General features: G+C 51.6%; 1 protein-coding gene across 1 annotated transcript; it reads right to left on the bottom strand.

The window, feature by feature from the left end:
- Nucleotides 1-1,728: 1,728 nt before the first annotated feature.
- Nucleotides 1,729-12,432, bottom strand: FOXN4 (forkhead box N4). Its single transcript, XM_063315465.1, has 9 exons — nt 12,374-12,432; nt 6,431-6,645; nt 6,045-6,148; nt 5,831-5,953; nt 4,818-4,945; nt 4,125-4,221; nt 3,271-3,478; nt 2,637-3,014; nt 1,729-2,003 (listed from the first exon to the last, which is right to left on the bottom strand). Exons 1-9 carry the CDS (start codon nt 12,430-12,432, stop codon nt 1,753-1,755), a joined length of 1,563 nt encoding a protein of 520 aa, XP_063171535.1. The 3' UTR covers nt 1,729-1,752.
- Between the last annotated feature and the right edge of the window lie 698 nt (nt 12,433-13,130).

Below are 13,130 nucleotides of genomic sequence, written 5' to 3' on the forward strand. Positions count from 1 at the left end.
CAGAAAAAGTTATTTCTAAGTATACATCCAAAGTGCTTGTTTTGAAAGCGTAGTTTAAAAACGTTCAAAGTATCCTGGTGATTTTTAAAATAGTTTGCTGTGGTTTGAATAATAAAGTAAAAAAAAAATTACAGTTTTTCAGAAGTCAGTGCTGAACATACAAATCCCTTTTTTGTCTTCATAAAAATAAATTATAAATAAAATTTACAAACAGTAATACTGCCTAGCCCAAGAATTAACAAACTTCCTAATCCTAAACTCTAGTAGTTAAAAAAAAATCTGCAGTAAGATTGTTAATCCTAATAATCTATTCAAGGTAAAAATTCTCATTTAGTACATTATTTGTCCTGGAGCCCAGGCTTTTTTTCTGCTCTTGCTATTAAAAACATCCTTTTCACAGTCTGAAACCTTTACTATCAAAGCACTAACTCAGATTAATGGTCTGCAATGTTCAGCTCCTGGAAGGGAAGATGGACCTACAGGTAGTCCTCGACTTATGACCATTTGTTTAGCAACCGTTCGAAGTTACAGTGGTGCTGAAAAAAGTGACTTACAGCCAGTCCTCGTACTTAATGACCATTGCAGCGTTCCCCGCAGTCACATTATCAAAATTCTGGCACTTGGCAACCAGCTTGCGCTTACAATAGTTACAGTGTCCTGGGGTCACATGATCGCCATTTGTGACCTTCCCAGCCAGCCTCCAATAAGCAAAGTCAATGGGGGAAACTGGATTCACTTAATGACTGCAGTAATTTGCTTAATGACGGGGGCAAAAAGTAAAATTGGTCGTGACTCACTTAACAACCACCTCACTTAGGAACGAAAGTTGGGGTCCCAATTGTGGTTGTAAGTTGAGGAGTACCTGTAGTTGGTATGTCTGGGACTGAAATTCACCTCTCATACGGAATGTCTGAGACCTGGAAAGATGACTTTGGGAGGTAGGAAATTCAGCGAGAGCGAGGTGTGAATCTGAAGAAAAGCTCACGAAGAACATCAGGGCTTGAGGGGAAGAGCGGAGGTGATCAACTGAAGCTTGAGAGGACTCTGAATTATTTCACGGTACTTACGAGCAGGAAGAAAGCAAGCAAGAGAGGTTAATCCAGACACAGAGCCAGCAGCGCAACCAAGACAAAGCCCCCACATCAGAAAACAAGCAGGCTTGCGAAAGGGGGAGAAGAAGAGGCCGAGGGATCCCAAGGCAAGGGAGACAAGATGCTGAGATCTGGTCATTTCTGATAAAGAATTAGGCAAGGAGTGCTTTGACAGTCTCAGAGGGCATCAGAAACCTAAAGGACAACGATCAGCAGATGGGGAGGAGGGTGTGGATTTCACACCTCCTTTGGATCAAGTTGTTTTCAATTTTCTAGCCCCTTTCGATTTAGCTGTTGTTTTGAGAACTGCTATTTTTTTCCGTACTGCCCCCCCTCCCCAAAACCCCCCATAATAAATTAAATTAAAGGAAATGTTATCTAGGTCCTGCTGGAGAAGCAAGCTGCATACTACCTGCCACTCTTGATAGCAAAATCAGGTCCATGTCAAACCTGCCCACTCCCACCAGGTTTTTAAAACGTGGGTGGGCTGCTTTCGTCAAATGTTTCCAAGACCCTAACGTGGCCTTGCAGCATAGCTTGATAGGTTGGGCATGGAGCAGGCCGACCACGTACGTCAGCGTGGCCCCCACAAGACCTGGCACTCGCTCGTGGGAGGCTGAGAGCAGGAGAAGGTTGCTCGGTCCGAGGCCCAGCGTGGCTTTCAGAGGAGTGCGATGGGCTTGTTCCCCGGAGGGCCCAGGTACTGTGTGGGCGAAACGGCGTCCAGGGTTGCGTAGGTCGCGTAGAGGCCCGTCACCTGTACATCCGCAAAGGAGTGGTCGCTGGCGCTGGGTGCAGGAGGGAGGCTGGCGGGGGCGAGGTCGCAGTCGGAGAGCGCCAGGGGGGAGTTGCTGAAGGCACCCAGCGTCTCGAGGCTGAAGCTCTCCTCCTTCATCTCCTCCCACAGGTTCCCTTTCAGATAAAGGAGACAGCGGACGTTGGGCAGATCTCTACGCGAAGGACGCTCCCGAAGGAGACTTAATTGCACAAATCTACCCAAAGAACTTGGGGTGGTCTGGATCATGGCATCTTCTGTTTCCAGCCTCCCTCCCCTCTTTTCCTCGCCTGCTGTTTTGCTTTTGGGAGGAAGCCCATTTAAGGAGAAAAATACGGCATCTTTTCACAGTAAATACAGTAGCTTTATGGTACTGTTCTTTGCGGGATCTCATGCTCCGGACAAGATGCTTCAGTCTTCATCTCGGCTTGAGCAGTTAGGCTCAGATCATATCAGTAGGTGAAGATTTCAGCCTAGCCTTTCCCCCCAGGCACTCTTAACAATGGTGCACATGAAAGGAACAAAAGGAAATCGTATGGTGGTATTACCACCAGAATATTTCCCTCCACAGTCACATTTTCTGGACCAGCCGTTAAAAAACACCGGACGTGGAAACTGTGCTGAGAGCCCATCTACATGGCTGCCGTTTCCTCCCACAAAAGCAGTTTGAAGATGGGTCGAGGCAGGAATTCCTGCAGATGGAGGCCACCCCATTGCCATGAACTCCACACAGCTGGCACGTTTTTAAAAAACTAGTTTCAGCCTCTTACCTTGTAGTGCAAAGTCCATGATGCTGGGGTCAAGGGCATCAACCTCTGTATTCAGGTCAGTCATCGCGCTGAGAAAATCGGGGCCCCGGCTCATCAGTTGCTGAGGGAGGGGGCTGTGGTGGATGCTGGGCAGGGCGTGAAGGGGGGGCGTCTGCGCAGGGGCTGGTGAGTCTGGGGCCAAGCACGCCTGGGTCTGGATTTGCCGATGAAGCCGGATGGACTGCAAGGAAAGAGTCCCCATCGGCTGGGGCTGCACCTGCAAGAGGTGGCCTGGAGTGGCCGCTGCCCCATGGCTGCGCACGGACGCTTCGGCCTCTCCTGGCTTGCTGGACCGTCTGCAGCCAGCGGGGCGGTCGGTGATCAGCTTGTCCAGTTCCTCTGCAAGGAGAAATGGCTGTCTTAACTGCCTAGCTGGGCAGGTAAAAGGAAAGGCAGCATACTAATCCTACTGAACCATAGCACCATCAGCATATTTTTTAAAAGACCGTACATTTTTTGGAGGGTCGAGGACAGTTTGAGAAAAGGAAGGCTGTTCTTTTTGAGAAGCACCAGCCCTGTTTTCTTCTGGTCAAATCGCTCTTGCAGGATTTCAAAGCAAGGCCAGAAAAGGAGCCCTGGGGTCCGTGCAGCTTACCTGGGTTCGCCATGCTCCTGCGAATGGCGGCGAGGTCTTTCCTCTTCCACTTCTGCATTTCTTCCTCCATCTTCTCTATCTTGGCAGGGTTGAGGGCCCACAGGCAGCCTTTGCGGGAGGTGCTGCTCGACTTGTTCTCCGCTTTCTCAAAGCACTTGTTCAGGGACAGGTTGTGCCGCACGGAATTCTTCCAGCCATCAGGGGCGGTCTGTGGAAAGCAGGTGAGCACTCGCACACGCACATACAGGCACACTTTGGTTTGAACCAGCCATTCGGGGTCTTTGCGTCTGTGTGTGCACTTCCGACTGCTGTGGCAAAACGTCAACGCCTCAGGGATGTGGCTCTGGGCCCCAAGGACAGACCCTGCGCTGTGTGCTGTGGCGCCAGAGACCCTCATCGTCCTTTACCCTCGGATCTGATCGTTAAGCCGATGTCTGCCTTGCCCAAGACAGAAACATTGGGAGCCCGCTTACTGTATTCCTGTAGGTAGCCCAAGGCTGGCTGTTCTGCCTGGGAAAAGGCACGCAAGAGCAGATTGTGGGAAAGAGACCATTCCCATGACCTGATCCTCCGCGATGCTGGGAAGCGGAGACATTCTCCGCTCTTCCACAGTGTCTTTTGACAGCCAGAGCTCTACTGCATGCGCATCCCTCCATCCCACCCTGCACATCATCCTTCTGCAGAGCAGCTGCCCATCTTCTTAATGTGATTCCCACTGTTGGGTCTGTGTCCCTGACCGGAGTACCATTTCCTAGCACCGGGGAGGGCAAAGAAAAGGTGCTGCAACAGAGAGGATCATTGGCGCTACGAAACGACTGCTGAAGGCGCACTCTCGCGTGCTCAGCCTTCCTCACCTTGAAATAGGGGAAGTGCTCCTTCATGAAGCCGTAGATCTCGCTGACAGGGAGGCTGCCCGTCTTGCTGCTCTTCAAGGCCATGGCAATCAGGCAGCTGCGAGGGTGGCAGTGGAGGGTCAGTTTCCCAGTTCTCTGCAGCGTTCCTGGACCTAATCTCCACCTGTTTAAGGAATCTCCCAACAAAGTGGGTTCCCTCCCCACATCGTAGACTCTTTCCTATTTGCGCCAACTGGCTCACGTTCATTCTTCAAAATACTTGCAATCCTCCTTGTTTGAAGATGGAGGAATGCAGCTGACAAAAGCAGCATGCTGCTTCAGACGCAGTGGCATGTTTCTGAGTTGGATTAGTGCTCAAAAATAATCTAAAATCTTTGCCCAAAACAGTTATTTTTGCATGCGGAGTCCAAAGAAGAGGTGCAGTTGTCTTCCTTAGTGGAACATGGGGGGAATCTGTTTTCAGCAGGAGCCAGATGGAATAGCTCTGGTAGGGTTAGCTCGCTAACCACGCCACCTCCCTCCTTCCTACTTGGCTCAAGTTGAGGTTCGTGTCAACCAACTTTGGCCAACTTTTCGGTTTGGGGAAAACGTTTTCAAGAGTTCTTTAAAAAATGAACATAGCGCCAGAGGCTGGATCTGATAACTAGGCAAAATCTTAATGAAAGGAAGAAAGGAATGGTGTGGATTACTCACCTATAGGAATAGATTGGCTTGGGGTAGTGCTTGGTGTGTAGCTCTTGCGCTGTGTGGGGAGCCAGGCGGGGCTGAGAAAAGTGGGTGTGTGTTCCATAAGTGGTGCTGTAGATTGCCACTGGGGAGCACTGCGTGCCAAAGCGAGAGACGGGGAGACAGAGTGAGCTTCTCAAAGGAAAAGGTGAAGCACGGAGAGTGGGGTTGACCCTCCCAGTTAAGTGGGAAGTGGGCTTTGGGGATAATGATCCCACCAAACAAACATTGCTTAAAACTCTACATCGACCAACAAAGACAGCCCTCAACAAGGGCTTGATAGTCCCCGTGAATTGTTTTAGTCCCCTCTTGGCTAAATGGGTAGCTCTTGCATCTGGTAGCTGAGCAGTTTGGAACTGGGAGGGTCCACATGAATGGCGGGGGGGGGAATCTACCCCAGCTGCATGATACCTGATCATTTTGCAATGGACTCCGGTTTTCTTGATAAGGGAGCAGGGAGGTGTTTGCATGAATGGCCAGTGCCAAATGAAAGCCTATCTCCTTTCCAGCTGCACCAGGAAAGGGAGAAACAGACGAGGAAATTGTCCCTCTAGTTATGGCTGGCAGACCCATCAGCTTAGCCAGTGGAGCCAAGGGTTGTAGTGCAGCAACAGCTTCCCCAGCCCAGATGAAAGGCTGGTGGCCTCCTTGGCATGGGAAGCAGGCAGCCAACACCTTGGCCTTGCTGGTGAACGCAGAGGATCACCTGCTGCAAGAATGCCCTTAAGGTGCGCCCATTCTCTTCCCCCCCAATCTTTCAGCTTGGGGCTACGTTCACCTTTGAATCTGAGTCTCTCACACAGAAATTAAATATTTTTATTGCACTGAGTAGGTTCTCTCGAATGTTCTGGTACAAGCTCAAATGCATACCTAAGCTTAAAGCTGATCAACGTTCTAAACGTTAACAAAGGACGGCAACCGAGATTCCTTAAAGCCGTGCTGTTACCTCGACGAACAGTCCCTGAAGCAGAAAACCGTACCTGTTGCGTGCTGTGCGTGATGGTGAAGATCTGCTGCGTGTGGCAGGATGGAGGAGGGAAGAGAGGGGCTGGCTGCATTTGAAGGCTTGGGGACGGCTGTCCCCCAACAACATACTGACTTACCTGGTGTGGAAGGGAGAGAAACAGAAGCATCAGTTGCACGGGGCCCCAAACCACCCTTGGAAAATTAATGAGGAAGGAAGCCTGCTCTTACGTCGGTTCCATGGGGTGAGATGGTGTTAAGTCCTAGAATGCTTGGAGACACCCTGGCTTGTATGTGAGTCGGTGGTCCTGGAGCCCCTGGGGTGTGCATGGAACCTGTCATCAGAAAGTAGCAAATGATACAATTCTAGGCTGCTGTTATTCCCTTGCAGCTTCCTGTAGAATCTACAGGCTTGTATGGCCATTCATCCTGGCAACTGGACTTAACTAAACCCATAGTAAACGCTGGTCTTACACCTCTGTTCATTTGGCTCTTTTGTGTTTTTTAAGTAACCACTGGGTATCACAGTACTGTGGTGGAACAAACTGTCAATCAAACTGAGGCCAAGAAGGAAAGGGGAGCAGTGCCAAAATTGCTTAGCCCACTGAGTTTTCTACCTGTCTGTTGCAGGACAACATTCTGGGAACTGATGCCAAAATCCATTCTTTCGCTGGTCATCTGTTGCAGCCGAGGGACATCGACGGACGTTAGCCACGACAGGGACTGCAAGTCGCCAGGGAGGTCGTCTTCACTCAGATGCGAGGGGTCGGAGCCCAACAGTCTACGGAGGAAGTAGCGGGTTTTAGTGGCTGGGTTTTCCTGGCCTGCTAGCCTAAAGGTAAGGCAGAAGCTGTGCGTCAACTGCATCCTTTCTTGCCGAGCTTTTATCCTAATCGTGAGCACACTCCGTTGTGTTGGGCTTCTGTGTGTATTAAAGAAAGCAAAGATACTAGAAGGAGAGAAGTTTCCATATCATGCAGAGAAAGATACTTAAAGGCCTAAAATTAGACCACGGTGCACCGATCTTGGTTTGAGAATAATCCTTTTGCAGACCGTTTCTAAAACTTCCGCTCCCTAAAAGAAAGATGATTGGTGATTCTGTTCCGTAGAGGCAATCTCAACTCAAGGTTCCCTTGAGCCCTCTGGAGTTGCGCAACAAAGAAATGTGAGAAATAAATAATTTAAAACACAGGGGAGGTTTTAGAATAAATCTAGAGTATTACAATGCCCTCTTTGCATTTTCCAAGACGTCGAAATAACTTAACTAGAATGTTGCTAACTTGTGTTTTCTCTTCAACTTTCTAGCTGAAAAGCAAAACTTTCTAGTTCAAAACTTCTGTACAGTTTCCCTCCCCTTCTTCAAGGCTTAGGGACCCCAGGATCAATCGCTGTTAGCAGTGTGTGGCCGGTATCCTGGCTAGAAACGCCTGTCCTCCTGCCACCCTTCTCCAAGGCCTGTTTTCCTTTTTAATGTCGTGTAGTTATGTTGCAATAATCAACATTGCCATGGTTACACTCCTTCAGTTATTTTGCAGGGCCAGTCAAGTTCCTTCCATGCCTGAGAAAGAGCATCAGGTGACCACTCTCCTGCCCGACTATTGGTCAAACTGTAAGTAAACACAAGCATCAGATGGTTCAAAAAACGGGGAACAATCCATGTCATTTGCAACAGTTGGTGGCCCTGCGCTCATTGTAAGCCGATAAGCCATTGTGTTGGGGAGGGACTGTTGGCTGCCGGCACGTGGCCGCCCTTTGTTTTTGGGGATTCTTGCTTAATTGTTTTCTTCTCCCCACCCCTCCTCCCTTCCCCTTTTTACCAATTCCCCATTAATCTGGCTGAATGACGGAGACGCACCACCCGTGCCATCTGCCGCTCTTGGACTGTGCAGCCTTTGCAGGCAGCTCAGGCCTGCACGACAAATGAGCGGGGTCAGGTGGGCGGGAAGGGTCGAAGCCCGCAGCAGTTGCCTCCTGTCAGGGACCGAGCGTGCCACAGGCCCCAACCATTCTGTGTCCTTCGGCACCTTCCTGGGCGGAAATTCTCCATGGAGGCTGATTTGCACCTGGCAGCGTCAGTCCCTGGTTATTTTGCCTGGGCAGCCTCAAGAGGTGGTCAGTTTTCACAAGGCCACTGGGCATCTGGCATGTGAAAAAGAGAGAGACAGGCAGAGTCACATCCTTTTCCATATCAAAGGCCCTGGTATCTGACGAACGGGCGCAGGTCAGTGTCCTGCATACTGCCCCGTCTTCCACAAAGAGGCACCCTTGCAGACCTGGGCAGAGTTAATTGGATGTGTGAAAGTACAACTCTGAAAAACAGATACTCCCTGTCTTTAAAAACGTGTCTAACTTCCTCCTTTAAAGTGACTCTTAATCATGGTGGGTTGGGGTTTTTTTTTTTTTTGGTGTTTTTATTCTTTGGATCTGCGTATAGGAGAGGATTGGGTTTTGGAGGTTGGGCTCTTAGTTTTTTCCTTTCACCTTGAGAAATTAATCCTGTTTGGAGTAGTACTGTTGACTAGTCAGTACTTCCACAGATTATTTCCTGGAATAGCCATCTCCATCTCTCCAGACACCCACTTAAATCAGTGCTGCATCTGATTAGCCGTCTCTCAAGATTTCCCAGTAGAATTATGGAAATGTAATGGGTAGGTGATTTCTTTCCCCCAAAGATTTCTTGCTCTGATTATTTATCCTGAGAGATTGGTGACCGTTTGCCCGCCTGTTTTTACAGCAGATCCCTCCCTTTTCGTTCTGTCCTTTCATTCTGGGCTTTGAGTAGGCACAGAAGTGAGCTTGCCAGGGTGGCCAGTTGAAACTGGCCAAGACAGTCCAGAGACCAAGGACCCAACATGGCAGGAAATCTGTTTCTGAATCTGCTTAGCTGTTCACACACAAACTGACCACCTTTGAAAGATGAGAGCATCCCGTTTTAAGGAATGCATTTTTAAATCTAAAATTCTTTTAAAAAAAAACAAAAACTAAGAGAATATATTCTCCATTTACACTCCCCCACACTGCAGATTAAGCATGGACTGCCTTTACCCTGTTTTCCTGATAAATGGTAGATTAGCCAGCATGGCCTCCTAGGCCATTGGGAGATTACAATACTTTATTGAATTACAGACTCGGTTCTGCTGACATTTCCTTTTGAGGATCCCTCCATTTTCTCACTTTACAGCCCCCCCCCCCTTAAGGAGATTAACTCAAGTTGATTCTGCTTGCTAGGACTCCATGGAACATACCCTTGGGCTCTTTAATCCCTAGTCTTCCCACATTTCTGATTTGTCAGGTTTTGGTCAAGAAAGATCTCAAACTCAAATGGAGTCTCAAATCCTTCAGGAATCCCCCTGCTATGGGCTCCATAGGGCACTTTGGAAGCCAAATGGAAGGGCAGATACTAGCAAAATCAGACTTACCCACATACAAATGCACAAGCATACATCCTCAGCTTGCCTGTGCCCCATTTGATAAGGTGCAGGAGAAAAAAGCGCACAGACCTGCCTTAAGAGGAAGAATGTGTGCATTGCTAAAATCAGTGGGACTTAATGAAGGCCCTGGCCCTACTCTACCTCTGGTCATATGCAAGAGACGAAGTGTTTGCTTCTACCCCGAAAGCATCTCAATTCAGTAGGATTCTGACATCTATCTGTAGAAAGTTTCAGGACCAATGCACAGCTGCCATTTTTGCAGCTTCCTGACTGGCAGACCAAGCAGTCAGAAATCGACCTGCTTCTCTTTCTCCGTGCCCTGCGTTACTTTTCTTCTTCTGTTTTTTAATGCTACCTTTGAAATCAGGTTTCCTTCATGTCTAACAGCCCCATAGAAATGTTCCAAGTGAAACAGAAGCTTATTCTCAGCACAATTACCCCTCCCTTTCGCTAATTGGGGGCCATTCCTTCATGCCCCCCCTGCCCGCCTGTGGAGAACTCAGGACCTCGGGTTCCAGTCCTGCACTGTGGTGACAGCAAGAAAGTAAATTGACCTGATAGAATTTGACAGGTCTATTCTCTTCTTAAAAATCGGTCAGTCTGGAAGATTTTCTTTTACATAATCCAAAGTGGTTTCTCATGAAATGGAACAAATGCTACAGTGCGCTTTGGAGATAACGGTCTAGATTTGTATACATTTTTACCACTTTTAAATGGGGTCATGCAATTTGTGTGTCAAAAAATGACTGCAGTACAGCATTATTTTTTAAGCAGGGGGGAAGGAACAAGAATTTAGGAAATGGGGTCTATTTGTAGGCAGAAACATTTATGTAATAACAAAGGTGGTTTTTCAAAGCTGCCTGAAAATTTACGTAAACTAAGCTACAAATGTCAACATTTTTACTTAGAAGTAACTTTGACTTAATCCGTCGAAGGATTGCCTATTTGATCTAAGCAGTTACTCACGCTCCTTACGCCATGATTTAAAAATTCTTGCCCACGAAATTTCCAGATGCCATTTATTCTCCCCAGATCTACCCTTATCAAATTTGGCGAGTACCGATCCAGCTCTATAACCTTCATTTAGCAGTGGGATTTCTTTACAAAAGCTAGGTTTGCTAAGGGCAGCCTCCATACATTCGCTACGGAAGATGCCTCACTGCAGTGGCAGATGCTGGTGCCGTGTCCGCTTTTTGCTGCTGGCTCTCATGACGGGGAGCGGGGAGCAGGGACGTCTCAGACCAGATGGGCGGGGGTCCTGAGTCTGCAGGGTCTGCATCCCTCCTGTTCCCTGACACCCTACCCCAGGAGCTTCAGAACTCTGTCAGCCCTGGCGCTAGCAGTTAATTCTCTTCCCCCTCCCCTGATGCCAGTGGGAAGCAATTGTTCGGGGGGGGGCTGTAAAATGAGAATGCTTCCCCCAAACCGGTGTTCCCTCCTTAGCCATAGCGGCAAGACAGAAAAGCTGCAAACAGAAGGAGAATGTTTTGAAATCCGGGAATATACTTGAAGCGACTCAAGAGCCAAGTGGGAGGAGCGTGTTTTAGTGGACCACGGGTCAGACTGAGCAAACGGGAGGCTCCACCATTGCTGCTTCTGTCCTGGGTTTGCCTTGGAGGGGCTCCCAACCCTCCGAACGGTGGTCATAGGGAGGGATGCAGTTCTTCAGGCATCTGAAGTCATAAGGTTTTACGAAGAAGGGCCCAACTGGGTCTCGGGTCAAACTGGCAGCTAGTGGAGTTAGCACAAGAACACTCTGCCGTGGTCAACAGTGAGCTTGCCGAGGAGAAACGTGGCCATTCCCACTGCCGGTCGTTTCTAGACAGCCTTCGAGGACAACCCTGGATAGATCACGTTGCAGCAGTCTAAACAAGACGGATCGTTGTGACTCGGCACACCAGGTCTAAGCCGAGCACAGGCGATCCTAGCCAAAGAAGGCACCTCTCTCTCCAGAGGCACCCCCAAACTGTGGCCCTGGCCTTCCCGGGGAGTGGCACGGCGTTCCAATCAGACCGAGCTTCCAGGCCCGGGAGAGCCCATTGCCACCGCTCTATCTCACTGTCTCCCTGCTAAGTCACGCTCTCACGAGCATCGCTTAGGGTTTCAGCTCTCTACTTAGCGTCAGACAGACCTGGGTTTCATCAGCAAAGGGATCAAAACGCTGGCCGGCCTCACCCAGCAGCTTTAAGAGCCCTGAATGTGGAAGAGCCCCAGGGGCACAGGACCCGGCCCAGGTTCCAGCCCCATCTCCTGGGCGGGCGGGGGGGCAGACCCAACAGTCCTGCTCAACTGCCAAGCCCTGGATTCCCGGGGGGAGGGGGGGCTGGGGGCTGCGGCTGTCCAGGAGAACCGGCGCTACCCCCCACCCCCCGCCACGTGGTTGCCAAGAGAGGCTGTCCGCCATGGCTGTTAGTCCCAGGCCAGGGCTGAGCACGGAGGGAAACGGATCCAGGAAAGTCAGGGGAGTTTCATTCAAGAACTGCCAGAGGCCCAACAGGCTCCGACTTCACCGTCCTTTTCCTCTGAGCGGTGGGAATACGGCAAGGGAAGGACGTTTTCGTGGCACCTGCACGTGACCTCTGGAAAGGGGTTAACCGGACAAGGCCGTCTGATTTGGGAAGGGTGTTCAGTAACACCTTGGCAAAGATTCAAGGAGGTGTTATAAATGACTGGTATTGACTTATTTCCTGCTGCAAGGCACTCTGGATAAAAAATAGGCTTTCCAAGGAAATCATAGTTTGGAACAAAAGTAGAGTTTACCATAAACTGCGGCCTGGCTTCTCTTTTGCCGCCAATCGGAATTTGAGCTTAACCCCAGGTTAAGATTGCTGTGCTGTGTGAATCCGACGGAGGCCAATTCAAACCGCGACTGAGACCACGGTGGGGTGTCCATTCTACCTTCCAGCTGTGGCGGGGGGCTGCGGGAGTTACGCGGCTGCCTAAGATGAAAACGCTCCGCGGGAGCGCAGCCGCTGGGACTTTCTGCTTTCGGCCGGGGTGCGGGGGGGGAGCAAGTGGGTGGGGGGCGCCGGGTCGGGGGCGGGAGAGCCTCGCTCTCGAAAGGGACGGGGGCTCCGGCGGCGGGACCGGCGCCTTCCCGGCCGGGCTGCGCGGGGGGCGAGCGCTCACCTGTACTCCTGCGGGGCGGGGCGGCGGGCTTGTCCCAGGTTCCCGACGAGGCCGGCCATGGCGAAGTGGGGGTCGCTTTCTATCATCGCCTGCCGGGAAGAGAGCGGCGCCGTAGCTATCCAGCATTTCAGCAGGGAGAGGGCGGAAGGCGCCGCGCCGCGCCGCCGCCTGCAGGGCGCCCCGAGCCGAGGCAGGGCTCCTGGCTCGGCCGCCGCCGCCCGGCCCGGCTGCTGCTCCCGGGCGCGCGGCGCGCGGGAGGGGGGGAAGCGGGCGGTACCTCCGAGGCAGAGCGGTGGCGGGCGAGGCTCGGCGACCCTCCCGCGGCTCCTCGTCCGCCCGTCCGTCCGTCCGTCCTCTCTCTCCCAGGGACCGGACCGGACCGGCTCCGGCGGGGGCGAGGCTGCGCGCTGCGCCCGGGCGAGGGGCGTCCGACGGCTGGCCCGGCACCCAGCAGCAGCGCGGGCGGGAGGCACCTGGCGGGGCGGCCGGCCGGCCGAGCGGAGTTTTTAAATTTCCCTCTCCGGAGCTGTCCAGCTGGAGCATGCGCGCCGAGGGGCGGGGGAGGGAGGGAGGGAGCGCGCGGGGCGGGGGGAGGGGGCCGCCGGCTAGGAGCGACCCCTCCCCTGCCCGAAGCCGCGTGAAGGTGGGGCGCGCGGGGCTGGCTTGCGAAGGCGTGCAGCGGGACCCGGCCGGCGCAGCGCAGCGCAGCCGCCGACTCACTGAGGACTAGCCGCTTTCGAGGTCGGCGCCGGCCGGG

Source organism: Candoia aspera, chromosome 15, assembly GCF_035149785.1.
Source record: "Candoia aspera isolate rCanAsp1 chromosome 15, rCanAsp1.hap2, whole genome shotgun sequence".
In the NCBI taxonomy this organism is placed as follows: domain Eukaryota; kingdom Metazoa; phylum Chordata; class Lepidosauria; order Squamata; family Boidae; genus Candoia; species Candoia aspera.

Excerpts from the sequence above, each read along its gene's own strand:
- FOXN4 (XM_063315465.1), bottom strand. The coding sequence starts at position 12,432 with ATGGCCGGCCTCGTCGGGAACCTGGGACAAGCCCGCCGCCCCGCCCCG. Across the intron at positions 4,222-4,817 it reads AAGCCAATCTATTCCTATAG|CTGCCTGATTGCCATGGCCT; the intron begins GTGAGTAATCCA and ends CCACCCTCGCAG. Across the intron at positions 2,004-2,636 it reads CATGGACTTTGCACTACAAG|GGAACCTGTGGGAGGAGATG; the intron begins GTAAGAGGCTGA and ends TTTATCTGAAAG.